Source organism: Phalaenopsis equestris, unplaced genomic scaffold (genome assembly GCF_001263595.1).
Source record: "Phalaenopsis equestris unplaced genomic scaffold, ASM126359v1 Scaffold000276, whole genome shotgun sequence".
In the NCBI taxonomy this organism is placed as follows: Eukaryota; Viridiplantae; Streptophyta; class Magnoliopsida; order Asparagales; family Orchidaceae; genus Phalaenopsis; species Phalaenopsis equestris.
The window spans coordinates 613,110-633,691 of record NW_018164718.1 but is presented as its reverse complement, the minus strand read 5'-3'; the positions used below and the strand labels follow the sequence as shown (position 1 = coordinate 633,691).

Below are 20,582 nucleotides of genomic sequence, written 5' to 3'. Positions count from 1 at the left end.
CCTCTTTTGAGTCATTCCCTTTTGATTTCCTTATATTTAACTTTGGAAACCTAAACTTTGCAATCTTGAAGATAGAACCACTGATCTTAATCGAGAGTATTCTTAAGTGATTTCGTTCATTTAAGATGTAATTAACTATAGGATTTTGTCTCTATAGTGAGCCTATAATCGATATGTCAAGGATCTTAGAGTAGTCTTCCCAAGAAGTGGAGCGTGGAAGCAAGTGGACGGAGAGTGACGATCGAGATCGCAATGACGAGGCGTAAGATGTTTCCTTAGAGTTCAGGTCCAATCGTAGGATAGTTGGGAAGTCACCGGGGTTCTCTCTGGATCTGTGGCATCCCCTATCTTTCACTTCATTGACTCGTGAAAATAATTGTTCCTCTTTTGAGTCATTCCCTTTTGATTTCCTTATATTTAACTTTGGAAACCTAAACTTTGCAATCTTGAAGATAGAACCACTGATCTTAATCGAGAGTATTCTTAAGTGATTTCGTTCATTTAAGATGTAATTAACTATAGGATTTTGTCTCTATAGGGAACTTAAGAACCCAGTTTAAAATAAACCATATTTAATTTTTCATGTTAAATAAGGGAACTTGTCGGCTAATAAAAAAAGGTTTCGCAAACCAAATGGATGTCACAAATCTTTTAGTTTAGGTGGTTAAACTTGTCAACAAGTTGTATAAATATCCTTCGGGATAGTGTACTTCTTGGGATCGTAGGATAGTTGGGAAGTCACCGGGGTTTTCCTGGATCTGTGGCATCCCCTATCTTTCACTTCATTGACTCGTGAAAATAATTGTTCCTCTTTTGAGTCATTCCCTTTTGATTTCCTTATATTTAACTTTGGAAACCTAAACTTTGCAATCTTGAAGATAGAACCACTGATCTTAATCGAGAGTATTCTTAAGTGATTTCGTTCATTTAAGATGTAATTAACTATAGGATTTTGTCTCTATAGGGAACTTAAGAACCCAGTTTAAAATAAACCATATTTAATTTTTCATGTTAAATAAGGGAACTTGTCGGCTAATAAAAAAAGGTTTCGCAAACCAAATGGATGTCACAAATCTTTTAGTTTAGGTGGTTAAACTTGTCAACAAGTTGTATAAATATCCTTCGGGATAGTGTACTTCTTGGGGTATTGCGCTCAACTATTTGAACTATCAAATATGCGAGACCCGCTCGATTTCACTTTTCAAAATTAAAACATTATTTTCTAAATTATAATCACATATATATACATTAAATCAGATTCAAATAAATGATTTCCCCCGAGGTAAAGCGGTTGACAGGGGTCACCAAACTTCAATGGCTTACTTCCATCACTAAGTCGGAAAGAGTATTCAAATTGTTGGGAAGAGCTTTTTTTTAACCAAATCATTTTAGATCACTTTCTTCCATATCTATACCTAAAGGTACATTCAAAAATTTAATTACAATATTAAATTAAAATAGTAATTGATACTACTTTAAAAAGCTTGCTTAATCAAGCACGAACCTTGATGAAACTTGGACCAAGCGCTCCAAATATTTAATTTCCTACACTTCGATTCAAATGAAGTGTCATGATATGACGAGCTAGTAGATGTCAAATATAGTTCTATTCGAGTTCAAATGAGCCAAGGTCAAGCACTTAGAGCATAATAAGAGGCTTTGAAATATATTTTGGGGGTATAAATCAAATCGAGCATCTCGTGTAACGTTCTGTTTACCCTGGGAGGAGAAACGAAAAGCTAAAGGAGAAAGGAAGTAAGGAGTCGGGAAGAGAAAAAGAGCAGTCGAGAAACTAAATAGCGAAGGAGAAGAAGCGGAGGGTCGGACAAGTGAAACGGGGCGAGAGGAATGGGATCGGGAAGTTGAAGCGATTTTGCCTATATAAGTCACATACCACTTACCTGAGAGCGATGCAGGAGAAAGAGTTGGCTACGTCGAACACTTGTGCTGCTTGATTGAACCGTGGAGTCGATAGAGTGAGGAGTTGAGTCACTGTCGAACAAAAGGGGAAGAAGTCACAGGCTGATTTCGTGCGAAGGAGTAGAAGAGGGGCGGCGTCTCTGTGTGGTGACAACGGCTATCGAGCTTAAAGGGAGTCAACAAGGTTGTCGTGCAGAGGAAGAGGAAGCGGGAGGAAGAAAAAGATCTCGTGGTTGGACCGAGCCTTGCGAGAGCTCGTGCGTGCAAAGAGGTATTCGAGCCGAAGGTAAGGATAGGGTTTTAAACGATAATTTTATGAAATTATTTTATTATTAATTATTAATTTTTATTATAAGGTTTAATTAGATCAAGTTTTTAACTAAAGGAGTTTTATATGGTTTGATTTTAGTTAAGTTCAATTGTTTATTTAATAAGAAATTTTTACTCAATGTAAATGTATATATATAGGACTATTAGAAAAGATATAACTAGAAAGTTCAACCAACTTTATTATCAACATTTTATCAAGCTTAAATTGTTTAAAAGAAATAATTAAATGAAGATAATAATTAGTATATTAATAATAAAATAATATGATCTATCAAAGAGTGAAATTAAAGCAAATTACTTTTTAATAAAAAGATTAGCATATAATAAATTAATAATAATTTTTATTCACTTGATTTTAGGTTTCTTATTGGAGATAAGTGAACAAAACATTTAAAATCATCAGCAATCGAAATTAGTCTAAATTATGGTAATAATGTTGTATTTCTTTTAAATCACTCGCATTAGTCAAGTTATTTTGTTATTGCAATTATAATATGATTATTGGAATGATTCTTTACATAAGAGAGGGGAAATGAAGAATGACGGAAGAGGATGGGAGCGGTCGAGCCAAATGAATGGAAGGGAGAGAAGAAGCGAGAGATCGTGATACCAAAGAAGAGGAATTGAGTCATGAAATTGAAGGAGGAAGGGAGAAGAAGACAGGAAGTCGGAGAGGCAAATTCACCTATTTAAGATGCAAACCGACTTGCCTGGAGCCAAGCGGGGAGGATGAAGTGAGAATTAGGGCAGAAGCAGCACCTATGTTGAGCAGAGGAGGAGGATGTTTCAGTGACAAGCAAAGGGGAGGGAGAAGAAGTCGTCGTGTCGAGACGCTCTCACGTCTTCATCGAGCTAGCGAGTTGAGGAAGGATCGTTGTGCGTGAAGAAGAAAGGGAAGGCAATCGTATACGGAAAGTGTTCGAACAAACGAAGAAGGGAAGTTTAGCATAGGCCAAGCTCAGGGGAGATCCCTCGTGCGGTTTGAGAGGTAAGGGAAAGTTTTATTGAAGTAATTTAATAATAATAATAATAATAATAATAATAATAACAATAATATATGTTTATTGAATAGAAAAATAAGGATAATAAAATAATGAAATTTAATACTTAAATAATAATGAAAAGTTAATAGTTTATTTAAAATAATAAATAAATTAAGTTTTATATCATGCTTATGTTAGGTCTCCATTTTAGAAAAGTCGACGTCGGGGCAAAATCTTATTTAATTAAGCTTCATCAAGATGAGTACTTTTACTTTTAAATTATGGTAATAATGTTCTATTTCTTCTAAATTACTCGCATTAGTCAATATATATTGTTACTGCAACTAGAATATGATTATTCTGACTTATTATTCAATTTGATCATTTAGAAATGAATGTAAATTATTTACATTGTTATACTTATGTACTATACATTCATGTTATAAAAGAAAGATATTGAATGATATTTAGAATATAAACGGAATGATTTATAGTATGTTTGCATGTGCATGTTTGGCTATGATGGAGCACCTCTTAATAGTACACGTGAGGGAACACTAATGTACTCGTACACGTAAATGGAAAAAAATATTGATATTGAAGTATCTTAAGTGATATAATTTTGAAACGGTTTCTCCTGTGATAATTTTATAGATATAAAATGATATTGATATGATATTGATGTAGCCCTTTTGAATAGAATGTCAAATGTTTATATTGATTTATAACAAAGCGTAATCGGTATGCATATTGTTCTTTTTACTTATATGGTTGTAGTTTAGGATACGAGTATTTACTAGCTCGTTTAACTCACTGTTGTTTTGACTAACATTTCAGGTTTAATTAAATTATTAATAGATAAGCGATAGACGAGAAAATATTTATAGATAATGTGGACAGCCTGTAACGAGGTAATTTTAATTATAACACTTTAATTTAATTTGTAGTGACTCTTTCATTTGCTAAATTATAGATTAAGATATAAAATTTAATTCACATCATCTGACTGTTAGTTATTGTTTTGGTTAATTCAAAGTTGGGTCGTGATAAAAGTCGTATTAGAGCCAAGTTTTAAAATTAATTAATTGTATCTTGATAAAAGAGCCAATAGGAAAATTATAAAAAAGTTTTAATAATTTTAAAAACTAAAGTTAACCTAAAGTAATAATTATTATACATTTAGATATAGTTTTACACCCAAAATTATAGAAGAAGAGAATATGATAGAAACTGAAGAAACAACCTACTATTAATGTGACGCGAATGTCCTCACTCAAATGATGACGGCGATGACTCAGTTGATTCAGGAGTCCAAATCGCAGTTTATCAGACATGATATTGTCGTTATAGATAAGTACTTGAAGATATTTCAAGATTTGTATCCACTTTTGTTTGAAAGAATTGAAGACCCAATTGAAGCAGAGAATTTACTAATGAGGATAGAGAAAATACTATATAGCATGGCTTGTCCAAATGAAAGAAGAGTATCGTTGGCGACGTTTGTGCTGGATGGAAAAGCCGAAAGGTGGTGACGTGGGCAGCATCTTTAGGAGTAGTTCGTGGATCTTTTTAGAGAGCGGTTGTACCTCTATCCGTTTGACGACAGATGCAGGATAAATTTATAAAGTTAAGGCAAGGAGAGAAGATGGTCATGCAATATGAAGCATAATTCCCTGCACTATTGAGGTATGCACCACAGTTATTCACTAATGCAGAAGAAAATTGTTATTTATTTATTTCGGGATTAAAGGATTCTATCAGACAGTCGTTAGTACTTTTAGGGATCGATGAATACTTGGTATTGGTGGAATGAGCTAAAAGAGTAAAGATCGACTATCAGTTCACTTAGAAGCATAAGGAGATGCACAAGAGGATTACTGTAGAAGAACGTGTAATCACTTGAAGGATTCAATGAGAAGAAGCCCATGAATAATTCGGGCGGAGTTAGCTGAGGTACGACTCAGGGTACTGGAGTAACTTGTGTCAAATGCGAAAGACAACATAAATGTGAATATTTGATGGGCTCTAACGCTTAATATTGGTGTCGTCAGTCTGGTCATATAACAAGATATACCCATCTCTTGGCCAGAAGAGCACTGAAGATAAGAAACCAAATGGAACTCCTTCATAGATGGCAGTCGGGCGAAAAAGGAGAGTCAATAGCCTCAGCTCCTACCCAAGGTCAACCAAGATAACTTGTTCGACCTCAAATATGTTCCCTCACTCATAATGAGTCTGCAGAACCTATTATTGTTGATGATGGCGAGTTCTGATTAGTTTTGGTGTTATCTTCCTGATTCATTATCTGTGTTTCGAAGTATAGTTAAGCCGTCTTGTATCAAATATTTACCTTTATAGTGATCACTTTCATGAATGATCTTAGTTTGTTGATGTGTTTAAGGTTTGTTTTTAAATTTCGAGAATGAAATTTTTGTAAGTAGAGAAGATAATAACGGTTCTGTACATAGGGGATGGGAAACGAAGAATCACAGAAGAGGATGGAAGGGGTCGAACCAAATGAACGGAATGAGGAGAAGAAGCGAGAAGATTGTGAAATTGAAGAAAAGAAATTGATGATTCGTGAAACCGAACGAGGAAGGTAGAAGAAGTCGGGAAGTTTGAGAGGCAAAGTCATCTATTTGAGACGAACACCAACTTACCTGGAGCCATGTGGCAAGGACGCAATGAGAATTAGGGCAGAAGCGGTGTCTCTATCGAGCAAAGGAGGAGGTTGTTTCGATGACAAACAAAGGAGAGAAAGGAGTCGTGTCTAGACGCTCTCACATCTTCGTAGAGCTTTGTGAAGAGAATCAAACTGAGGGAGTTGAGGAAGGAACGTCGTGCGTGAAGAAGAAAGGGAAGGCGATCGCGTACAGGAGAAGGTGTTCGAATAGAAGGAGAAGGGAAGATTAGTGTAGGCCGAGCTCAGGGGAGATCCCTCGTGCGGTTTGAGAGATAAGGGAAAATTTTATTGAAGTAATTTAGTAATAATAAAAATAATATATTATAATATATATTTTTTGAATAGAAAAATATGGATAACAAAATAATAAAAATTTAATACATAAATAACAATGAAAAGTTAATATTTTATTTAAATTAATAAATAAATTAAATTTTATATCATGTTTGTGCTAGGCTTTCATTTTAAAAGAGTCGATGTCGAGGCAAAATCTTATCAAATTAAGCGTCATCAAGGTAAGTACTTTTACTTTTAAATTATGATAATATTGTTGTATTTCTTCTAAATCATTCGCATTAGTCAAGATATCTTATACTACAAATAGAATATAATTATTTTAGCTCATTAATCAATTTGGTCATTTATAAATGAATGTGAATGATTTGCATAATTATACTTATGTACTACATATGCATGTTATATAGAACCATATTGGATGATAATTAGAATGTAAATATAAATGATTTATAGTATAATTGCATGTGCATGTTTGACTATGATGAAACATCCTTTAATGTACTAGTGGATGGGCATTAATGTACCCATGCACGTAAATGAAAAAAATATTAATATTGAAGTACCTTAAGTAATACAATTTTTAGATAGTGTTTTGTACCACAGTTATATAGATACAAAATAATATTGATATGATATTGATATAGATTCTTTTGAATAACATGTTAAATATTTATATTGATTTATAAAGAAGTTTAACTGGTATGCACATTGTTCTTTTTTCTTGTATTGTTGTAGTTTAGGAGTATGAGCATTCACTGACTGTTCAGCTCACTTTTATTTTAACTAATTTTTATGTTTAATTAAATTATTAAAAATGAGCGATAGAGAATAAAACATTTATAGACGATGAGGACAACCGGTAACAAGTTAATTTTAATTGTAACACTTTAATTTAATTTGTAGTGGCTCTTTCATCTGTTAAATTGTAGATTAAGATGAAAAATTTAATTCACACCGTCTTACCTCTGTTCCCGCAATGGTTCATAGATATACTTATGTACTACACATGCATGTTATAAAAAAAAGATATTGAATGATATTTAGAATGTAAACGAAATGATTTGTAGTATCCTTGAATATGTATGTTTGGCTATGATAGAACTCTCATTGATAGTACTAGTGAGGAACACTAATGTACTTGTGCATGTAAATGAAAAAGATTGATATTGATGCACCTTAAGTAGTACAATTTTTTGACGGTGCCTTCTGTGACGGTGGTATAGTTATTAAATGAGATTGATATAAACCCTTTGAATAATGTGTCAAATATTTATATTGATTTATAAAGAAGTTTAACTGGTATGCACATTGTTCTTTTTTCTTGTATTGTTGTAGTTTAGGAGTATGAGCATTCACTGACTGTTCAGCTCACTTTTATTTTAACTAATTTTTATGTTTAATTAAATTATTAAAAATGAGCGATAGAGAATAAAACATTTATAGACGATGAGGACAACCGGTAACAAGTTAATTTTAATTGTAACACTTTAATTTAATTTGTAGTGGCTCTTTCATCTGTTAAATTGTAGATTAAGATGAAAAATTTAATTCACACCGTCTTACCTCTGTTCCCGCAATGGTTCATAGATATACTTATGTACTACACATGCATGTTATAAAAAAAAGATATTGAATGATATTTAGAATGTAAACGAAATGATTTGTAGTATCCTTGAATATGTATGTTTGGCTATGATAGAACTCTCATTGATAGTACTAGTGAGGAACACTAATGTACTTGTGCATGTAAATGAAAAAGATTGATATTGATGCACCTTAAGTAGTACAATTTTTTGACGGTGCCTTCTGTGACGGTGGTATAGTTATTAAATGAGATTGATATAAACCCTTTGAATAATGTGTCAAATATTTATATTGATTTATAAAGAAGTTTAACTGGTATGCATATTATTTTTTTTTCCTTATATTATTTTAGTTTAGAAGTTTGAGTATTCATTAGTTTAATTTAGTTCATTGTTGTTTTAACTAATTTTTCAGGTTTAATAAATTTTTTAAAAGATTAACGATAGATGAGAAAATACTTATAGAAGACGGGAACAACTAGTAATGAGGTAATGTTAATTTGCACCGCTTTAATTTATTTTGTAGTGTTTTTTCATCTGTAAAATTAAAAGTTAATATAGAAAATTTAATTCACACGGTCTGATCATTTGTATCGCATTGGTTAATTCCAAGCCCCTAGTCAGGTCATGACATCTCAACAAGATGAATTCAACGATTCTAAGATCATTTGATTCAGACATCATTAAGACACTTAAATTCTCATAAAATATAATCTAATCAAAAGGATCACTTTGGGGTCGTCTGATTGAATGGTCTGGATTCATGCAAGATTTATGGAGGACGCCACTCATAAGATTTATAAGTCTCAATCTCTTCATGATGGATGACTTGGACCTAGAGGAGAAGAATGAAGGAGTTCCAAGTGGGTTCTTGAGCTCCAACACCGACTTATAGTCATCGTTGTCGTTGGACCACTGTTGTCTGGCCATCCTCGCTGCTAGACCACCGTCATCAGGCCGTCATCTGGCCACCATTTTTGTCACTGCCAGACCTCTATTGCTCAGCCAGCACAATTGTCATCGGACCACCGTCGTTTGATCATCATTCGGTTACCAGCTTCATCGCCGCCATCTTCAAACCACTGACTTCTGGTCTTCATTTTCGCAAGACCATCACAGTCTATACTACTACCACCATCATCACCACCAAATCACCGGCGTTTGTTCGTTGTTACCATTGGTCCATTGTTGTCTAGCCACCACCGTCGTCCTCGTTGGGCCACAGTTGTCAGGTTGCCATCCGGCCACCACCATCATCACTAATGGACCACCTCCATTTGGCCAATGTCATCGTCGGACCACCGTTGCATGGCCACCACTGTTGCCACTACCTAACCATCACCATCTAGCCATCGCCACCTCCAGATCACCTTTGCCTATCCACCGTAGTCACCACCGCGGGACCATTGCTGTTGGATCACCACAATCATCAGGCTGTCATTGCTCGACCACCACTTTTGTCGTCAGGCCACCATCATCGAACCACCGCCTTCGTGTTGGGCCATAATATTGCATGCTATCGTTGTTGTGTCAAACCACTGACGTCGAACCGCCGCCACTATGTCGGACCACCGTCGTCGGGCCATTGCAGCCAATTCGGACCACCAACGCCAGGTCAGTGTTGTTGTGTCGGACCACCATCGTCGAGTTTTCGCCACCACCAAACCACAAACATTTGACTAATGTTGAGCCACCGCTGCCACCGTCAGATCACTGTCGTTAGATTGTCATCACTACTTGCAAGTTGACATCACCATAACACTATCATTATTGTTGGATCATTATTTCTCGACTGCTGCTATACAAATTATTGATGCCCAATAGCCGTCGCTGTTGTGCTACATTGTTGTGGTCGTCATATCATCATTTCATAACCACCACCCTAATATCATGATCGGATTATCATCTTTTGTCCGCCGTTATGTCGAATCTCCGATGCCTACAACAGTCACACTTGTACATCGTCGTTGTCACCGGATCATCATCCCTGGATGTTTGTATGCTAGATTAGCGACGCCAGAACAACCGCCGTTGTGTTACACAGCCATTGTCGTTGGATCATCATCTCTTGGCCACCATCGCTATTGAGTTAAATCATCTTCGTCAGACCATCGTCATCGTTGGACCACTATCGCCACACCAACATCTTTGTTATCACTGGATCACCACTACTTAGTCAATGTCGTTGTCACGGTACACCGTCATTATCAAATCACTATCATTAGATCACCATTGTCTGACTATCACGACTATTTTTGTTGGATTACTGTTGCCTAGTAGCCACCACCATCAGTGCTTATGAATCCATATCAACATCACGCAGCCCTTGTCACCGGTCTTCCATTATCGTAGCCAGGTTGTTGTTACTTCTTCAACATATTCCGTCACTTTAATGAAAGTAAAGCCAATTTCTCCCTCTATTGTACTGCTCATTTCTGTTATTCGGTATGAATAATGGAATTACTTCAACTTGGCTAAGATCCCATGATTTTTTTCTTTGGGGTTTTTCCATGTAAAATTCCCTCATGTCTCCTCTAGTAACTCTTCCATCATATGTTAGGTTTTCACGTAAAAAGCTAACATACGTTCTCTGATCCATCTCTTATTAGTTTTCATTTAGTAATTTAAAAGTTGTATTAAAAGATTCAATGACAAGTTTAGCTGTACTTGCATTTTGCAGTTTACAAGATCTGGCCACACTCAACTGCCCGGCAATGCAACCATGATTACTAGCACCATCACAGTTGTTCTTTTCAGCACAGTGGTATGTTACTTATTTTCTTCTCTCAGCTCTCATAATAAATCCAAAAACTGATGCTTCTCCTTTGAGGCTATTTTTTTTTTCTTGCTGGCATGAATATTTAGGTTCCATGTGAATAGTATAAGCCATCTCCTTTATATTATAGCTCAATTTCTTCATTCCATTCTACTTAGAATTTAACAGTGCATTTTTGGATGTTAATTAAAATATACAATCAGTTTGTACTTAAACATATACGAGCCTCCCTTAATTGGGACTTTACCCTGCTGAGGCTCATTTCTACTACCCTTAGAAGTATGATTCCACCAATACTGAGGATCATCATCAATGCCTACCTGAATTTCTATGATTTTCTATGACTCAGGTCTTTGGCTTGTTGACAAAACCCCTCATAAGGCTACTACTGCCTTCATCTCAAAAGCAACTGAGCCGTACTTGCTCTGAGCCCACAACTCCGACATCCTTGTTCTCCTCGCTACTTGATAACTCCTCCCTCCTCGAGAATGGTCGGGAAGGTGAGGAGCAAACCATTCACCGACCGTCGAGTCTAAGAATGCTTTTGTTGAAACCTACACACACCGTGCATCACTACTGGCGTAAATTTGACGATAGTTTCATGCGTCCGGTGTTTGGCGGCCGGGGTTTCGTTCCGTTTGTTCCGGGCTCTCCTACTGAAAGAGATGAAGGACATGGAGAAGAAGAGTGAAATGTGAAAATGCATTGGAGATGAATAGATGTTATTTTGCAAGAACCAAACACCTTTTCCCCAAGAATGCTTTCCTATGGAAATACAGATTGCTTACGGATGATGTAGTGACATGGCTTGGCTTGTGCAGGTCTTTGAGATAGGAGGTTCTTTATGGTTGTGATGGGTTATTAGGCTTCTTCATATTTCCAATAGTGTAATTTATGTGTGGTTGTGTAATATTTTATTATTCTTTTGGTTTGTCCAGGTCTTTTGAGATTATTTTTATTTTAATGGAGGTTTTAGTGACACCTTTGTATTTGTGGCAGCGCATTTTGTAGTCGTCTATGGGTGTGTATATCTACGTGTATACAACTGGAATCATTGAAATTATAAGATAGCTTTTTGTTTGGATCTTCGCGGTGATTTTTTGTAAAGGTTTGTAGCCACATCTCAATGTTCATCCCAGTTGATTCTGAAATCAATCAGATTTAATTAATTTTTTTAATTATTTAATTAACCCTATTTAGTGTTACTTAATTATATGTATTAGTAAGTGAAAAAAAAAAAAAACCCTATTTTTTGTTGATTTATTTGATTTTATTTAGTTAGAATTAGACTTCCATCTTATCTATTTCTTGAATCCATACAAGTTTTGTTTGCATATTTTTTGGATTGGCATTTAATCTGTTATAATTTTCCAAAGTTCTGTGAACTCTCAAGTTTTAATAAAATTTATTAAACCTATTGCATGAGTAGCTACATAATCACCCACCTTTACACCATTGAAATATGGCTAATTTATGTTGTGGGAATCCCAATTTATGTTGGGATTTGCTTTACATTGTAAGAAATTGTGGTAAGCCTAAGAAGGATTTGGGCATGCTTTAATTAAATTTGTTTATAGCTTAACTGACGCTTTGTGATGCTTTGTTTGATGTTGCAAATTTTAAACTCTTGCCATGTTGTCAAGCCAGAGCTTGGTTGTTGTAGGGCTTAGAGTGGCTAATTGGACAAGGAAAAGCTTAGGGGTGTTTGCTAGAGTGCCGGTGAATGATGTTAGTGTAATTAGGTGAACCAAACATTGAATGAACAGATCTTACATAAATCTCCATTGTCTTGTACATATTTAAGGCCTTTAAGATGATCATTTGCATATCTATATATAAGAAAAAAACAAAGGACGATAATGAACTCTTCTGAGGTGAGTCAAAATTGAAATAATCTTTAGAACTCCTAATAGAAGAATGTTTTCATATTTATTATCACTTATCAAAGTTGTGTATGAATAACAAAATGAAGTTCAAAGCCTTAATAACTCGCCTAGAAGTAGTAACCTTGATGGACATTGAGAAGATTAAGAATTTTGAAGATTCCATTTTGTTGTCGAATAAGTTATTAGAATTTACAAAGTCTTGAAACTCAAGCACTTTTATTGCTATCGATATACAATGAAACCATTCAAAAAAGATTAATATTATGATTTTTTTTAACAAATTCCTCATGAAAATTTTTCAATAGGTATAAACATTCATATCACCATATTTTATCTATTATTTATATGGAAAATATTGAAGGCAAATATGTAAAGGGAAGGAAGTCATTAATGTAGGTGATGAAGAGGTTAATTGAAAAAAACATTGACAAGATACTTGCAAGGAGGCAAATTACCTCAAGAGAAATCTCTTGCCAATCAAATCAAAAGGAGAGCATTAACTTACACTATATATTGATAGTTGTTCGATAATACATATCTTGACAAACACAAAGTTCACAAAATCAGGACTGTGGAGCACTCTTGTCTATGTGGGGCTTGACAACTTAGACTAAATATAAACTTAAGGATAAAAAAAATTTAATATTACTAACTCTCCATGATTAACGATTGCATAGAGATCGCACATCATTTTCAATAGTATTAGATACATTTCATAGTTTTATGGTAACCACGTAATATGATGCACCCTATACTATTTGTAGATCCTTTTGAAATTTGGAGCATGGTTATTGTTGGTCTCACTAACTCTCCTTATACGGGTCATAGGTTTATATTAACTATGATTGATTACTCTCTAAGCATATAGGAGAAATATTATTTTGAGTGGTCTGCCCATAAAAATCTGCATTTTCTTAGAAATTGTATCATATATTGATTTGGTGCACCGTTAAATTATATATAATAATAAATTTTTATTTAAAAACTCTAAAATAAATAACTTCATCAAAAAATTATAATATTACTTGAAAATACTCGACCATTTTTTTCATCTAGGATGATGGTTTAGTTGAGATCTTTAAGAAACATTGTATGCCTATTGGATCACATACAAACCATAACTTAGTCCACCCCATTTGCCATAATTTATGAGCCTATGGCCATTCTCCTTTCATAGGTAAAACTTAACTTACAAAGGATCACTGCCAGTAATCAAATGAGCTTAAAACATAATGTTTAAATTTGGTTGGAAGAATTTGTAGGTTTTAAAGCAAATTGTTTACAACCTTGATAAAATATTGAGTTATATAGGGTGCAAATGAGTGAAGATCATGATAAACTAATAGAATCTAGAACATTTAAGTAGAATAATTGGTCTTGTTTTTTTTCAAAGGCATATTTCAACCCATCAAAAGATGGAGCAATTTTGAGCCAACATGTGAAAGCCCCATTTTAACAAAGAAACTATATCAAGAAAAAACTTATTAATTAATATATTATAATGGTGAATGTTCTATGTTTTCTATCAATGGAAGTTACCAAAAAATATTAAATGTTTGTAATTTAAAGAGATATATATATATGCCTGAAGGAGGTGGTACTCAAATTATTAAGCACATTAGGAGTGGTTGGAGGGTCGGATAATAGCCTTTGGGCATTCAATTTTTTTTAATATAAATTGTATTTTCGCATGATTTCCAGAAAATCCACAAGCAAAGAAAGAGGAAACGTCAAGCACATTATGCAATGGTAAACAAACCAAATACAAAGAATAAAAGATCGAGTGCAGTTGGGTCGGCAACATTTCTTAAAAAAACAAAAAAGTCAACCAGACAACGTATATACACACCTAGGTCTAATGTTTTACAACAAAGAGATTTAGAATTAAAGTACAAGACACGAGCACGTACTCTTGGTCCTCTTCACGTGCTTCTGTTCGTCAAGCATCTTAGAACCGGTGCCCGCACCTTATCTCTAATACTGAATCAAGCCTAGGGGACTCTAAAAAATACATAGCAAAAGTCTAAAAAAGATTCAAACTTCATGAAAAACAAGTTAGTATAAAAGCTATGTACATGACTCCTTGTAAGAAAACTGCCCTTAATATACTAGTGTGCATGTCTCACACCTAATAAACACACAAATCATCAAGCAAATGAAGCTTAGCTAGGGCACATACCAAAGAACAATAGTTAGGACATCAAAAAGACTACCAAAGCACCATAATCCTAGCATAGCAAACCATCTACAGCGCTGTGTCCTAGTAAAAACATCTATGCACCATAATCCTAGCATAGCAAACCATCTACAGCGTTGTGTCCTAGTAAAAACATCTAAGTTTCTGTAAGTTGTGGGTAAAAGGCTGGTGTATGTTTTGATGGGGTCGCCGACTTAGACTCTATCATAAGAATCCAAGGATTCTAAGAGGTACCACTAGATCAAGTTTTATATGAACAAAAGCTTTAAAAGATTGACCTTATATATAATTTAAGCTAATGATATAAATAGTTTCAAAATAGATTTTGAAATATAATGCATACGAGTAATAAAAATATAATTTTTATATTTTTAAAATAGGTCCAATGAAAAGAAAATCCTAAGTGACACCTATTAGACCCATTGAAACCTTAGCACAACATACACATGCTAGTCACAATGCGATAACTAATATTGCCCACTAATACATCTTCATGAGCAATACTCTCTGACGCATCACTATCAACAGCGAGTCATTCAACATATTTATCTACTCAAGCAAATTTTTTTTGTGATATCAGTGCAATAATAAGGATATTAGAATCGGCCTTAATTAACTCAAAAATGAATATTAGTTCACCCCCTTTTTTTTGAAAAAAAAATATATATATATATAATTATTGTCACATAATTTGTATGAAAATATATGAAAACTAAGCTAAAAAATTTATTTTTACTCCCTAACCTATTATCATTCGTCGCCGCCCGCACGCCCCTTTCATTGAATGTGCTGTAAGATCTAGTCATCGTCCATCTCATCGTCCCAATCCCACAAAGTTCTACTCTTCCACTTTCCTCTACTCTCTCCCTCAACAAATCTACCGATCCGATAATTTCGCCATCTTAGCCGCCTTCTTCCTTATCCCCTGCTTTTTTTTCCTTCTTTCGGAGCATTGTTGAGGCTGCAAACAACAGCCAGATTGGTGTCCAGTTATTGCTTCATAATGCTGGTTTCAACCGGGAAAGTTATATTGCTTGAATGCTTCTTTAGCACAGAGTTCCACTGTCGCCGATGAAATAGTGTAGTTTGTTTTAGCTGGATTCGATGTCGTTCCGAAGCATCATTCAGGAAATGCGGGAGGAGATCGGGAGTGTTTCCAGGAAGGGATTTCAGATCAAACTGGGTTATGGGCTAAGATCGGGGTCGCACAGGGTTTTGCGTGATAGGTTAAGATCGCCACCGATCGAGGCACTGAAGCAGAGCTGCTGGGCCAATTTGCCGCCGGAACTCTTGCGAGATGTTCTGACGCGGATTGAGGAGGCTCAGGCCTTGTGGCCTCATAGGAAGGACGTTGTTTCCTGTGCTGGGGTGTGCAGGAGCTGGAGGGAGATCATGAAGGAGATTGTTAAGAGTCCAGCGGTCTCAGGGAAGCTGACGTTCCCAATATCTGTGAAACAGGTTAACTCGTTGAACCGTTGACTCGCTTATGCTACTTTGTGATTTTTTTTTTCTTTGATCTTTTTGCCTTGTATTATTTGCATGAAATAATTCTTTTTCGTTCTTGGTGGCCTGGCGTATTTCTGCAATAGATTTCATGAAAACTATGTGTATGAGTAGAATTTTATTTTGCCAGAGGAAGTGAACTTAATCAAAAGGATACTTGTCGCCCTTCAAGATGATTTGTTAATCATATTTTATCATGTTTAAAGGTTGTGGGAAGATAATGCATTGTTTACAACCTCCGAAGAGCTCAATGATGTTGATAGTATACCTTCGTTTTACCTCACAGGGTTGAGGGTAACCTTTAGACTTATGATGAAATGAGGATGTGATTTTCTCTCCTTTAGGTTCTATACTTACAGGTTAAAAGATCAGATAGAGATTGGGAGGTACTTGCAGATGTTTATAGGTCTCCACACCTTAATCTTGATATGGCCTTATCATTGTAGTTATTGCAGAAAATAGCTGAAGTGTTTGGTATTATTCACATTAGATGTTTTATTGCAATAGTCTTGTGGTTGATGTTATCATGAACTGCGTGCCTATCGACTTTGCAATTTAGTTATAGAAAAAAAAACATATACTCAGCTTTTTAGTATTTCTATATCACATTGTATTTTCTCAATGTCTTAGTTTTGCAGCCTGGTCCAAGAGATTTTCCACTCCAATGCTTTATAAAGAGAAATCAAGCTACTCAGACATTCTATCTTTACTTCGGCCTGAGTGAAGGTAAATCTCAAACACATTTTACGTTCATCCATCTGTTACCCTATTTTTGTATTATTTGTGACAAATTTATCCTGAAAAGGGAATTTTTTTCAGTGAATTTAGTTTTTATGCATTCATAATGATAGGTTTTATAGATTAAGTAGATAGCTACTGTCTGTTTTCATGCTAACTTTTTTTAACACGTGTAATATTGTTTTGACGATAAGTTTAAATTTGCACAATGGGTATTAAAGAATTTTTAATCCTTGTGTTGAGGTGTAAGCCTCAAGATATTTTGAGGTGTAAATTTCAAAATCAACAAATTGTGCAAAGCATGAAGTATTGTATTAAGTTTAAAGTATGTAGTAAAAAGTAATATATTAACATAATAACCTATTAATAGGTTAAAATGGAACTTATTAATATTTAGTGTGGTAAAAATAATCAATTATTTGAAGTAAGAAGTGACATGCTAACTTCCGAATATCAATCATAAAATAGAAGGGTTGTACCAATATCAAAAAAAATATATTATAATATAAGAAGTTAAAATAAGTGAGATACATATGTCTCATGTAATACTCAATGAGATGTATTTTGACTGTTGTGGCGAGTCTCATATTGTGTAATTTTAAACCATGATATAATGAATTGTAGGGATTGAATAATATAGGAGTGTTTTTTATATTGTTTTTTATTACTAATAATATTCTTAAGAAATCGTTGGTGTGTACATGTTAAGCTGGGCCTATTTTCTTTACGTTCAGTTTTTTTTATAGTGACATTAAATGACTGAAGTATACATATCTACATGTACCAATAACTGTTTTAACTGATAATTTTTATTTTATGTGGCTCTTTTTGGTGTTTAACATGTGCACTTTTGTGGGATATGAAATTATTTTGTGGTTATCATTATCATCATTTCTTTCAAATATTTTGGTTTCTTATAAATAAGGGCGTAAACGAGCCAAGCTTGAGCGACCCAAGCTTGACTTGTGCTCGGTTCTTTTAAAAATAATAATGTTCATGTTCGGATTGTGTTTGAATTACCTCATGAATACTATTCATGTTCGACTCGTTAACTTTTTATTGTTCGTGTTCGGCTCGTAGAATAAAAAAAATTATTTAAATTTTAAAATTTTGGCTTTTTCAAGTATGTATTTTAAAATTACCATAGGTCCAAGCTCAGGTGTGCAAATGCCTTTTGTAAGAACGAGATTCATAATTTAAAAGGCATGGGTGAATTTTATTTCACAATTACGTGATATGGGATTAAATGAGTGTGTCAGAGGGTGTAACGTCCTATTTCAGTTACAAGGGGAGAGGAAATGAAGAGAGGCGAGGGGAATCAAAGTGCTGAGCTGAAGGGAGAGGAAGCGAGGAGTCGGGAAGCTAAGGAGACGAATTCACCTATAAAACATCGCGGTTGACTTATCTGGAGAGGCGAACTGTGAGAAGATCGCAAGTCAGGCTTTCTACATGCGAAGGAATTAGCGAGCGAGCGCAGAGGAAGAAGCCCCAAGGAAGAAGGAGCGTGAGGAAAGATGGAGCTGAAGCTAAAGCAGGAGGCGTTGTCCTATCAAGCGGTAGAGGAAGGCGATGACGTCGTCGAGTCGGTGTCGGTGTCGAGCCGCAATAGATGGAGTCGACGTTACAGGGGCTCTATAGAAGAGCTTTTGCGCAGTCCATAACAATTCTCACACGCAAACGGGATCGTGTGGAGGAGAATATCCCGTGCAATCCAAAAGGAATGATAGTCGGGTATCACATGTAGAGAAGAAAGGGCGCTCGCATGCAGGATTAGGGTTTTTAATCGAGGATAAATGTGATTATATATATATAAGAATAGTCGGAGGCTATCATACGAGCTCCCAGCCACCCTCGGGTGCCTAACCACTCAATCCTGTGCTATAAGGCAGATGCACTCAGGCGGGCTTGAACCCGTGACCCCAGGGGACTTAGAACTGACTTCGCAGATGCTAACCAAAACACTAAACTTAAATGCATTTGATTCAAGTACTAAAAAATGTTAGGGTCTAAATTCTAAAAGTATTTTTGTATAAATTAATAATATTTAATATTAATTTTGATTGCAATAATTAAACTTAAAAGTTTAAAGTATTAGAATTCTAATTAAAATAATTCGATGCAAAATTCATAATTAAATTAAAACACAATTAAGTAAGATGATAATTGATTATTTTATATTTTATAGGTAATAATTTAGTATAAATAATACAAATTAAAAGCAAACATATCATCTATCATCGATGTGAGTACTCATATTTTTAATCTATGGTAATATTTTGATTCTTCTCTAACATTTTGCTTTAGTAGACACTTGTAAAAGTTTTATTTTAATTTTTATATTCTTTCTTTTTATTGGTTACATTATTAGGAATGTTTGTAGCTATTTAATATCATGCATTAGTATATATTATATATAGTATATTGAATTGAATGCGACGAACACATAAATAATATGTTTATATTGACTGTTTGTATATACATGATTGACTATGATGAAGTTACTCATTTTTTATACTAGCAAGAGAACACTAAGATACTCGTGCTCATAAATGAAAAATGATATTGATATTGAAATACCTTAAATGTTAAATGATTTTTAGACGTTATTTCTGTGATAGTTGTACATATATAGAATGATATTGATATAGTAAGATTCATTGAATAACATCTCGAAAATTTATATTGATTTATTAAAAACTTAATTAACATGTGTGGTATTATTGTAGTTTAGGAGTGTAAGTATTAACTGACTTTGGTTAACTCGTCATTATTTTAAACTTATTTTTCAGATATAATTAAGTGATTTAAAAAATGATCGAAAGAAGGGAAAATGTTTATAGAAAACGCGAACAACTAGTAACGAGTTAAATTTAAATATATTGTTTTAATTTAAATTTACCATCGACTCTTTCATTTGTTAAATAGTAAATGAATATTGAAAATTTAGTTCTCACCGTTGATCGTTTGTTCCCGTCTTAGTTAGCTCCAAGCCGCGGGCTGACCCTAGGTCGTGTCGAGATAGAGGGAGGGAAGGCGAGACACGAAGGCGGCCCAGGTAGAAGCGGGACACTGCTAGGGGGAACACATTTAGGCGGGATGTGGCTGGAGGGAAGGCATTTACATGCATACCTTGTATTTACATATTAAACATATTGTTTTTATGGGCGGGACCATTCTTGAGGGGAGGGAAATGAGCGAAAAAAAATTTTAAACAAACCAGCGAAAAAAAAAATTTAAGCAAACGAACCATAAAAAAATTTCTCTTGCATTTTGACAGCAACTTTTTATATGCTTAAAATACAAGATAAATATGGACGTAATGAATATTCAATAATTGTAAAGTCACACTTATCAACGCAAGTATACGTATCGCTCAAGTAATATAGGACTCTAATGGAGTCCTAGATATCGATCCCACAGGGAGTGGTTAGAACTGCGGACTAAGATTTTAGAAAAGCAATACTTTAATCACAACAACGAAGTTCAGTTTATTTATCTGTCACTAATAGACAATTGAAATAAATAGATAATTTTAATAACTATTAAATAACTAATGATACTAAGGAGGGTTTAATTGTGATATTCAATATATAAGAAAACATATTTCTCCTTGTCAAGAAATTATAGTGAATGGATAAAGTGAATTAGTTCAATTTAGATTGTGTCAAATAGGAGCATACCTATTC

At 34.5% G+C, this 20,582-nt stretch overlaps 2 protein-coding genes across 4 annotated transcripts in view; both read left to right on the top strand.

Moving 5' to 3' along the window:
• The window catches only part of LOC110024802 (sodium/hydrogen exchanger 2-like), a 47,441-nt gene extending 35,781 nt beyond the window's left edge, over positions 1-11,660 (top strand). The window contains 2 exon segments of the mRNA XM_020724960.1: positions 10,477-10,560; positions 10,922-11,660. Of these exon segments, the coding sequence (XP_020580619.1) occupies positions 10,477-10,560; positions 10,922-11,263 (426 nt within the window). The 3' untranslated portion in view covers positions 11,264-11,660.
• A 3,728-nt stretch (positions 11,661-15,388) lies between these two features.
• The window catches only part of LOC110024820 (tubby-like F-box protein 6), a 10,163-nt gene continuing 4,969 nt past the window's right edge, over positions 15,389-20,582 (top strand). For 2 of the 3 annotated variants that reach the window (XM_020724985.1, XM_020724984.1), the window contains exons 1-2: positions 15,389-16,113; positions 16,797-16,884. In XM_020724985.1, the coding sequence (XP_020580644.1) occupies positions 15,760-16,113; positions 16,797-16,884 (442 nt within the window). In that variant the 5' untranslated portion in view covers positions 15,389-15,759. The remainder of the gene's footprint in view (positions 16,114-16,796; positions 16,885-20,582) is intronic. The other variant, XM_020724983.1, reaches the window with a different exon arrangement.